Raw genomic sequence first — 9,651 nt, forward strand, 5'->3', positions numbered from 1 at the left:
ATTCCCAGTGGATCCCAAGCAGATCCCTTACTGCTGCTGGGATTTATTGTCCCTCCCCTCCCAAGCCATTCCTGGTGGATCCCAAGCAGATCCCTTACTGCTGCTGGGATTTATGATCCCTCCCCTCCCAAGCCATTCCCGGTGGATCCCAAGTAGATCCCTTACTGCTGGCGGAGCTTGCGGCAGCTCTCGATGTGGGAAGGGTTGTTCTGGTGCAGGATCCAGTCCTGGGGATGGAAAGGACACCCGGAGAGGTTGGATCAGAGTGGAACACGTCAGCCCTGCCCACACTCTCTAGTGATGGTTGGTGTGTTTTGCCTTCCACCACATTTCACCTCAGGAATGATCTTAAGGTCAAAATTTCCACTTGGGATATTAAAACCACTCAAACATTATCACCACGGGGTGTCACAGAACACAAAGTGGAAGGTGAACAAAATGCCTCGTGTTCCATGAAATAAATGAAGGAATTAAACCCCCCCAGCACCCCGGGGGCTGTCACCACACGGATCAGGAAAGGCTGATCCAATAACTGGGCAAATTAAAGGAAATAAAGCCATTATTGGCTTTCACAGGCTGTCAGACCAATGAGCACCCCCAGCAAGCCCAGAAAACACAGAACCCCAGACGTGGCATCTCCAAGTCAAATCTCATTCCCACCCCAGCCTGGCTTCCCATGCCTGGAGCCCCAGAACATTCACCCCCAATCACGTCACGGCTAAAGGTCACTCCAGAGCCTGGGGACGTTCTTCACACACACACTGATTTATTTTACAAAAAACAACCTCATCAAGGGGTTTATCTTGAGGAAAACTGAGGGGTTTAGTAGAGACAGTGCAAGCCCTCAAGCTTGAAAAATATCTTAATATTACTTACAAATCCTTAAGCTCAGGTTTAACTGTGAGCAAAGAGTTCCCAGTGTGGGGAGCTGGGAGGCAAAGGAGTCAGTTTGCTGTGGAGAAGGGATATTCCATGGTCTGAAACTCTAAGGTGTAATGTATCGGTGATAATTATTAAATATTCCTAAAAAACCAACTTCCAGCTGCTCTAAGAGCATAAAATACAATCAGATCTATAATAATTAATATAAAATAACAGCTGTAAATTCAGCTGGCAGGCCGGGCTGGGCAAACAATTCCCAGCTGTGAAATTCCATGTCACTTTTCCCAAGCACAAGCTGGTCTGGAAGACAAAAGATGCTCCAACGTGTCTCTGGCAGCATCAAACCCTCTTGTTCCTCTGCCAAAGCTCTCGTGGTGGGAGGGGAAGGATCCCTGGGAAGGGCACAGCTCCGGCTGGGAATGGCCGTTCCTGGCACTCACCAGCTCAGATGTGCTCCAGGACTTCCCAAACTCCCAGAAACCTGGGGCTTAATGGAACTAAACTACATTTGAAGCACAAGGTTTGGTGTGGCTTTCTGCAGACACCAACAACCCACCTCAGGAGGCACTGGAGGATCCACTCACCACGTTCCCAACGTTCTGCTCATCCCAACTGCCCCAAACGAGGCAGGAAACCTGTCTGGGATCACTCTGCATCCAGCTCACGAGTCAGAAGCAGCAATTCACCATCACACACTGGTTTTCCCTAATTCCAGGCCATCTCTAAGCAATCCTGCTCAAAGGATCCCGTTTTTCCAGTCGATTTAGCCAGGACACAAGGGCTAAATCGAACGAGCTGGTAGAAATTAAAGGGAATTTGGCTCCCAGAATTCCGCTTCCACGGTGCCAGAGAAGGGGCCACGGTGCCAGTGAGGCCCAGGGAGGGCATTTGGTTTCCAAGTGCCTCCAGCTGCTGATCCAATGCCGTTCCTGGGATTACAAAGGGGGATTCTCCTCCCAGCAGACAAGGACAACGTTCTTCTCTTTGCCAAGTCTTTGCTGTGCCAAAGCCCTCCTGCATCCCAGAGCTACAGGAGTCTGGGTTTATGGATGTTGCTCCTCTTTGACTCATTCCTGGCCCTTCTCAGTCTTCAGGAATATTCCACTGTCTACAGACTCATCACAAAATCCCAGAAAAGTCTGGGTTGGAAAAGTCCATCTCATCTCACTCCTGCCGTGGGCAGGGACACCTTCCACCAGCCCAGGCTGCCCCAAGCCCCTTCCAACCTGGCCTTGGACACTCCCAGGGATCTCTGGGCATCCATCAGTCCCCAGAGACGGATCCCTCCCCCCCAGGACAGGATCCCTTCCCATCACATCCTGCTCAGAGGAAGAACTTCCATCCAGACTCCTCCGGCAGCTGCTCCACAACCCAATTCCCCCCCACCTTCCCTCATCCCATCCCACCCTCCTCTGCCTCAGGGATCCCCACCAGCAAGGTCCTGACACAGCAGGGGAGGGAGCAAAGTGTCTCCAGTCCCACACTCCCCTCAGCAAAGGAATTCCAAGTGCAGTTCTCTGTGGAAAACAAGGAGTCCCCGTGGCTTCGTGCGGTTCCAGGTCCAAGACGCCGACTCCGCCCTCCCTTCACATCAGTTTGGAGAACAAAGCTTGTGATAAATACACAGGAAACACCATCCCTTTGTGCTGGAAACTCTGCAGGTCCACTGCATTCCAAAGGGGATGTGTTTGGAGGCGGAGACATCCCACTTTGTTATCCCAGCATAACCCAGGCTGAGGTGGGAAATGGAGCTGCCCTGTGAAACATTCACACAGCGCTTCCATACATCCAGGGGTTTGGGAACAGCTGAGAGGAGACAAGAGGGAGGTGAGAGTCCACCTGACCAAGGGCAGAACTGGACACTCTGCCCTGAAAACGTGGCAGGACACGAAGACACCAATTTTTGAGAACACCTTCCAGGTCAAGCAGCACCAATTTACATCTCAAATCCCGTTTTTAAGGCTCAAAAAGCCGACCTCGTGCGAGGGTTCCCTTCCCTACAACCCTGAGGGAGCCACAGGGACCTTCCCAGACTCACTGAGGTGGGAAAAGCCCTCTGAGATCAGCCAGTCCAACCTCCCCAGCACTGCCAAACCCACCACTGACCACCTCCCTTCCTACACAGGCAGAAACAAGGGGGAGCCTGTCCCCTTTGGGATGCTGCCCCAAACCCACCTGTCAGCCCCTGGGCACCTGTACTGACCCCAAACCCACGGTGGCTCGGGCAGGTGAGGGGTCTGTTGACCTGCCATCAATCACTGCACCCCAGGGCCATCCACATCTTACCAAAAGGGTTCCAAGTCTAAAAATATCTATTTTTCACAGGCAGATCCAGCACAACTCCGGATGCAGATGGGAGATACCACAACTTGTGACTTCTGAACTGTGCATTAGCCAAAAACCACCTTAAAAACACATTGAAGTCTGTAGGAGGGAGGTTCAGGACGGTTTCTTCGTTACAGAAGAGCAGGAAAACACATTTTCTGTCTGACACTCCAACCTCTGTGTTCTGGTACTGCAGACACCTCCAGGCCATCTTCAGCTTGGATTTCATCAGAGCTCCTTAATTGGGGGAGATAATTAAGGAAGAGCTGCAGGGACAGCCAACAGGACGACTTGGGCAACAACAGAAGGGTTTTTCAATCCAGAGAACACTCAGCTCCCAGTGTTGGCACGTTCAGGGCAGAGCCAGGCCGGAGGGACACGGAGGGGAGGATGTCTCACATCCAGGTGTAAACCTCTGGTTTTACTAATCAATGGCAGGGAATGTGCTGGAATTCTCTTCCAAGGGGCAACTCAGCTTCTCCTTCAGCCCCGTTGAATTTGAGGTGAGTTTGGACTTCAGTCCAAGAGGGGACTAAAGGCAACTATGGAAAACTGTGAGAAACCTGAACTGGGAATGCCCTACTGTGACATGGCTGGAACCTGCCCTTCAGACACTCAGCACCTTCAGGATTGAGATGAAGAGAAGTGTTTCTTCATTCAGCATCTTCCACCGTCCTCACCTGCCCTCGGGTCACACTCTGCCCTTTGCTGCCTGGCTCCAGCCCTGGCAGCAGCTCCAGGGCCTCCTCTGGACTCTCTGCAGCAGCTCCACGTCCTCGTGCTGTTGTTCCCAGGGCTGGAGCAGCTCTGCAGGGGGGTCTCAGCTGAGACAGGTGATCTGCAGATCCAAACCTCAGGGATTCCTCGTTCGCTGCACTTCACCCATCCACAAGATCAGCGTTTCTTCAACAAACTCTTCTTTTTTGCAGTGAAACTTCGACTCTTCTGGTTCTTTGGCCCCGCTGTTGTGTCAGCAGGGCTGGTCCCGTGAGGCCTCAGGTGCACAGACACCAAACACTGCCCTGGAGGAAGCTAATCCAGGCCAGAGCCAAAGGAGGTGGGACAGGAGCAGAGGCTGGGAGGCTGCAGTCGGATCAGGATGTCTGGGAACACATCCTGTGCTGCAGGGCCACCAGGACAAGAACTCATAACCTTTAATCCACCCCCAAAACCTCCCAGCTAATTTGTCAACAAGTATTTTTAGTAACAACATTTGCTTCATTTTCCCAGGCTCCCGTAAGCGAGAGACTGGAGAATTCCCATTTACACAGATCCCACTCTCCCAAAGTGCTTCTTTTCTTCCCTTTATTTTTCCCTTTAATTTTCTAATTCCCTTTTCCCCTTTGTTAACACTCCCTCAGATTAGTTCAATTTCACCCATTTTTATTTTAAATCAAGGCTTCCTTTCCCACTTCCAAGCTGCCCATCTCCCAGGCCCTCAGTGCTTCCTGGGGGAAAGACCTTGGGAATTTCTGTTTATTTTTCCCTAACCCACCTTTAGCCAGTCAGTTTTTTAATTCACAGCAGAAACAGGGCCCAAAACCTCCGGGATTTTGCCAAATTACAAAAAGTCCCTTCCCCCCCCCAGCCTTTCCCCACGTTGCTCAAACACTGTGTGCAATATAAACACGTGAAAAAATTATTAATGAATTATTCAATGTTTTTTGTTACCCTCTGCCTTATTTTTGATATATCAAACGCTGGGCTTTCCAGGAAAAGCCACAGCTTCCAGGATGTTTTTTATCTCCCAGTATCCATCAGTTTTCCCTTTTATTCTCCCTTCAAGGCTGGACTGTGGCTCCCTTCAGAGCTGGAAGCTGGGCCGGATGAATGGAGGCATTTTGTGTGTCCCCCCCGAGCCAGGCTCCAGCCCCTGGAACATTCACACAGAGCACGTCTGGAAGAGGAAATTTCGGGTTCTAAATGGGCTGGTTTGTTTGAAGGCAGAGTTTGGAGCAGGGAGAGTGAACACATGAACGTCTCCCCACCCTGCGACGTGATTTCAGTCCCCCTGATGATGTTAATGTTTCCCTCCACTGCCAAGGGTTTGTTGTGGTGTTGTTTGAAACCCGCTGCAGAGGCAGAAACCAGTTGTGATATTAAACAGAATTAAAAATCAACGTGTAAAAACAGCTGTGAAATGCAACTGGGAGAGGAACACAGCGTTACAGCCATTTCCAGCACATCAGCACTCAGGCTGGAGACCAGCATCCCAATCCAGAGAACTGCCAGGAAAACAACCTGGCCCCGAAACAGGAGAGGTGCCGGGCACACGCTTAGGGGATAATCTGGGAAAGACACACTCACCTTCATCTGAGTGCATTCAAGGTTACACAGAGAACACAAATGTGGGAATATTCGCGGCGACGTCGCATAGTAGTCGTTCATCATGGACGGGGTGGGCAGGCGTTTGCTCTTCTGGGTGTCGGAGAACACGGGCAGCCAGGACGCCTTCACCACCCCGAACGGGGACTTGATGGGCCCCTCGGCGTGGAAGCCTTTGGGGCCCCCTCCGGACCTCCCGGAGGCGCTGCCGGAGCCGCTGCCGGAGTCGCGCTGCTTCTGCTCGTGCTGGCTGATGGCGGCCAGGAGCCCGGCGGAGAAGGGCGGCGGCGTCACGGGCGGCAGGACGTGCTGGGACACGGGCGGCTGCACCAGCGGCGGCATCACGGGCGGCAGCAGGGGCTGCGCCAGCGGCGTGGGCAGCAGGGCCGGCATCATGGGCGGCAGCACCGGCGGCATCGGCGCCTGCGACGCGGGCGTCACCACGGGCAGCGCGGCGGGCGCCGGGCACAGCCCCGACACCTTGGCCGGGGGCTCGGCCGGGAAGAAGGGCGGGGCGCCGGACGAGTCGCCCTGGAAGGCCGGCAGCTTCATGAGATCCTCGGCCGGGAACACGGGGTTGCAGGGCACGGCGGGCGGCGGCACGGGCACCGGCACGCTCTGCTCCCGCGGCACGTCCTCCCTGCCGTCCGCGCCCGGGCCCTCGGGGTTGTACACGCAGGCCTCCAGGGGCGGCTCCGGGAGCCCCTCGGGGCCGTAGGGGCACACCTCCAGCGGGTCCTCGGTGTAGCCGTACTTGCTGGCGTGGCCATAGTCGATGACCTTGCCCTTGACGGGCGCGCCGCCCGGCTCCGATCCCCGCTCGTCCCCGCGGGCCGGGGCGCGCGGGCCGGGCGCGGGCTGGCCCAGCTTGCGGATGCGGATCTCGCGCAGGATCCGCGGCATGTTCTCCGGGGTCAGCTGGTCGTCGGGGTAGCGGCTGAGCTCCTCCAGGTCCTCGTTGGACAGCCCGAAGCTCGCTAAAATGCTGGAGGCGCTCTCGGGCGTGTAGCGGTTCTGGGCGCTCGAGTTCTGCTCCAGCACCGGCACCGGCGCGGGCGGCTTTGGCGCGGCCGGGCACGGGCCGCTGTCCCAGCGGTTGGGCCGAGGGTCTCCCTTCTGCTCCTGGTGCAGGTTGTTCTTCTCCTTGACCTTCCTGGGATCCGCCCTGTGCAGCGTGACCCGCACGTTGATCCTCTGGGAGCCCGTCCACTGCAGCGAGTCCTGGCCCGGGGGTCTCTGGGGCGCTGCCTGGGGGGCTCCCGGCGCCGGTTTCCTCTGCGGCCCCGCCGCCCCTCCTCCTCCCCCGAAGGATCCCGGAGGCTTGCTGCCCGAGGGGTTGGGTCCCCTGGGCCTGGGGGGCAAGGTTCCTCTGGGGCTAAACATTGCGTCTTTGGGCAATGCCTGGCGGAACCCAGCGTGGGCAGGGGCCGCGCCGCCGCCGGACACCGAGGACCACGACTGCAGAGCCAAGTGGGTCTTAATTTGGGCAAGCTGAAAGGGAGGAGGGCCCAACACAAGGGGGCCGCCAAGGCCAAGGTTCAGGGAATTCACAAGTGGTGCGAAACTTTCCAAGAACAACACAAAGCTGCAAGTTAAAAGACAAGGATTAGATGGTTCGTCTCGTCACCTGCTCACAGCGGGTGAGAAAAGCAACCCAAGGCACAAAACGGGGTCTGCGGGACAGTTAAAAAGCTCAAAATTCTGTTAAACAAAAACATTCTCTTTCACTGTGTAAAACCTTAATATAGAGAACAGGCAATTAAGTCAACGAGCTTTAGCCAATGAGCTCAAGGTCACAGGTCACACAACCAGAGAGGACACTTGGAACAGCACCGGTTCAAACCCGGCACTTCAATTCCCCGGGACAACAGAGTTTGGGGTTGTTTACAGGTCATTTTATAAGCAATGAGGCAAAGGGTGAAGCCCCTCTCCAAAGGCTGACGAGGGATGGACTGGAAGTGAAACCATGACATGGAGAACTCAAACCGGTCACAACTCGGTGTCAGGTCGCTGAGGAGCCGAGCTGAGGTCGGAGCAGCTTCCAGGAGGACACTCCCATGACACTCTCATGGGTAACAACTAAACCCTGCAAGAATTCACGGGGCGTGACAACGCTTGGGTTCTGTGGATAGAAAATTTCCATTTCCCAGATGTTAAAAGCAAGAGCTTAAATTGAAAGGACTTGAAACAGAGAGGTGTAAAATCATACAGAAACAAAAAAACCATCTAGACACATAGAAAAGCACCATGGCCGTGGGAACTGGGTCTGATTTTGGGGCAAACCAGTGAGAGTTCAGTCCTGTAAGGCAGGAAAAGCAGGTACAAACAGAGGGAGAGTAAAATTAAACACCACAGAGTTCTGGAAATAGAATCACAGAGTGGTTTGGAAGGGACCTTAAAGAGCATCTGATTCCAGCCCCTGCCATGGGCAGGGACACCTTCCACCAGACCAGGCTGTCCCAAGCCTTGTCCAACACGGCTTCGGACACTTCCAGGGATGAAGATTGAGACAAGAACAGTAAAACAACAGAACTGTGGCAAAGCTGTGGTGCAGCTCCTCGCTGGCCGAGCGGGGGACACCGGGAAGTCCTTGGTTTAGGGTGAGCACAACAACAGCCAAAAACCAGCGTGTTCTCAGCAGCATCCTCACCCCCAGCCCAAAGCACGGCACTGCAGGAGCAGCTCCTGGGATTAAAGAGTTCCCTCTGTCCCAGCCCAGACCAGGAGAACCCCGAATGGCACAACCAGAGGCACCCCCAGACCCCTCTGTCGTCCCCAGAACTGCCCAAGTGCTGCTCTGGCTCCTGCAGTGACACACGAGGGGTCACGGAGTGTTCCCGGCAGTGTTCCCGGCTCCCGCTGCTCCCGCTGTTCCTGATGCTCCCGGGTTCCTGCAGCGCCGAGGTTCCTGTCACAGGGCTGGTTTTCCAAGCTCGGGGAGGTGACTCCACACAGCAGCTGTTGGCAGGCAGGGGTGACTCTCCCGAGGTGTCACCTGGAAGGACTGAGGTGCTGAAGCCTGAGGAGCACGAGGAATAAACCCCACAGGGAATGACCCATACACGGGCGCTGGAGAGGATTTCCCAGCTCCGTTCCTGGAGCCTGTTCCTATCTGTGTGTCCCTTCTATCAGGAATCACTTCATTGGGACTGAGTACAAACTGCTCAGGCCAAGGACAAACATCAATCCTGTCACACACAGGGAGCCATAATAACCAGATTCCCAGCAGACAGCAATCCCAAAACTCCGGCCTCTCATCCAGGGCTCCTGGCCCAATGTCCCTCCTCCCTCCACAAGTTCAGTGGGACTTCAAAGGGAGCTGCACGTGAGGCCAAGTTTGCCCAAGACAGTTTCCAAGCAGACGTGAACAAACACCCCGAGCCACCTCCTGCCTTTCAGTTTGGGGTTTCCCTGGAACTCTCAGCACTGGAGGGCAAAAAATCCCTCTTGGCCCATTGCTGGGGGAAGCAGCTGGAAAGGGAACACTATCAAAGCCACCCATCGCCAGAACAACCGTGAATATTTGAGGAGAGCAAATGTTAAACACAACCAACAGGTCAGGAATCTCCCAGAGGAGAGAACAAACCAGGAGTCCAGCGGGATGAAGTTTTACCAGTAAGGCACCTCCAGGTGGTGCAGGTCACTGGGTCACCTGTGTGCTGGGAGCAGGGATGATCCCACCCCAGGATCTGGAACCACTGCCACAGCTCATCCCAACACACCTCAGCTCACACCTCCCCAGCCTGGCCAGGGAGGGTGATCCAGGCTGGAATGGGCTTGGAGCAACCTGGGCTATGGAAGGTGTGCCTGGCCAGGGCAGGGTGGGATGGGATTTAAGGTCCTTTCCCACCCAAACCAGGGAGGGATCCTAGAATGTTGTGGTGGGGAAGGAAGCCACTGCCAGCTGGGGGTCCGGAGTGACCTTTCCAAAGGAAATGCTGGAAAGGACAGCAGGAAATGCTGTCTAAGGAAACGCCAAGACCAAGGAAACAATGGCCAGGGATGTCAGGGGAGGGGCTCACCTTCCTCCTCAGAGCAGCTGTGCCTGGGGAGTGTCTGAGCCGGGGCACTGCTGGGACAGGGACACCCCCGGCATTCCCAGAGCTCCGAGCTGGGGCT

General features: G+C 55.2%; 1 protein-coding gene across 3 annotated transcripts; it reads right to left on the reverse strand.

The window, feature by feature from the left end:
- Positions 1 to 12: 12 nt before the first annotated feature.
- Positions 13 to 7,020, reverse strand: LOC113962536 (zinc finger protein 638-like). 3 transcript variants are annotated; one of them, XM_027673295.1, is made up of 2 exons: positions 5,515 to 7,020; positions 13 to 227 (listed from the first exon to the last, which is right to left on the reverse strand). In XM_027673295.1, the coding sequence occupies exons 1-2, from the start codon at positions 6,913 to 6,915 to the stop codon at positions 162 to 164; spliced, it is 1,467 nt and encodes a 488-aa protein (XP_027529096.1). In that variant the 5' UTR covers positions 6,916 to 7,020; the 3' UTR covers positions 13 to 161. The 3 variants fall into 3 exon arrangements, with proteins under 3 accessions (XP_027529096.1, XP_027529098.1, XP_027529097.1); XM_027673297.1 differs by lacking the exon at positions 13 to 227 and adding an exon at positions 4,001 to 4,310; XM_027673296.1 differs by lacking the exon at positions 13 to 227 and adding an exon at positions 4,001 to 4,328.
- Positions 7,021 to 9,651: the final 2,631 nt, after the last annotated feature.

The sequence above is a fragment of the Neopelma chrysocephalum genome, unplaced genomic scaffold (assembly GCF_003984885.1).
Source record: "Neopelma chrysocephalum unplaced genomic scaffold, ASM398488v2 Primary Assembly neopelma1_182468, whole genome shotgun sequence".
Classification (NCBI taxonomy): Eukaryota; Metazoa; Chordata; class Aves; order Passeriformes; family Pipridae; genus Neopelma; species Neopelma chrysocephalum.

Coding starts and splice junctions, on each gene's coding strand:
- LOC113962536 (XM_027673295.1), bottom strand. CDS start 6,915: ATGTTTAGCCCCAGAGGAACCTTGCCCCCCAGGCCCAGGGGACCCAAC. Junction 228..5,514: donor TTGAATGCACTCAGATGAAG/GTGAGTGTGTCT, acceptor TTCCATCCCCAG/GACTGGATCCTGCACCAGAA.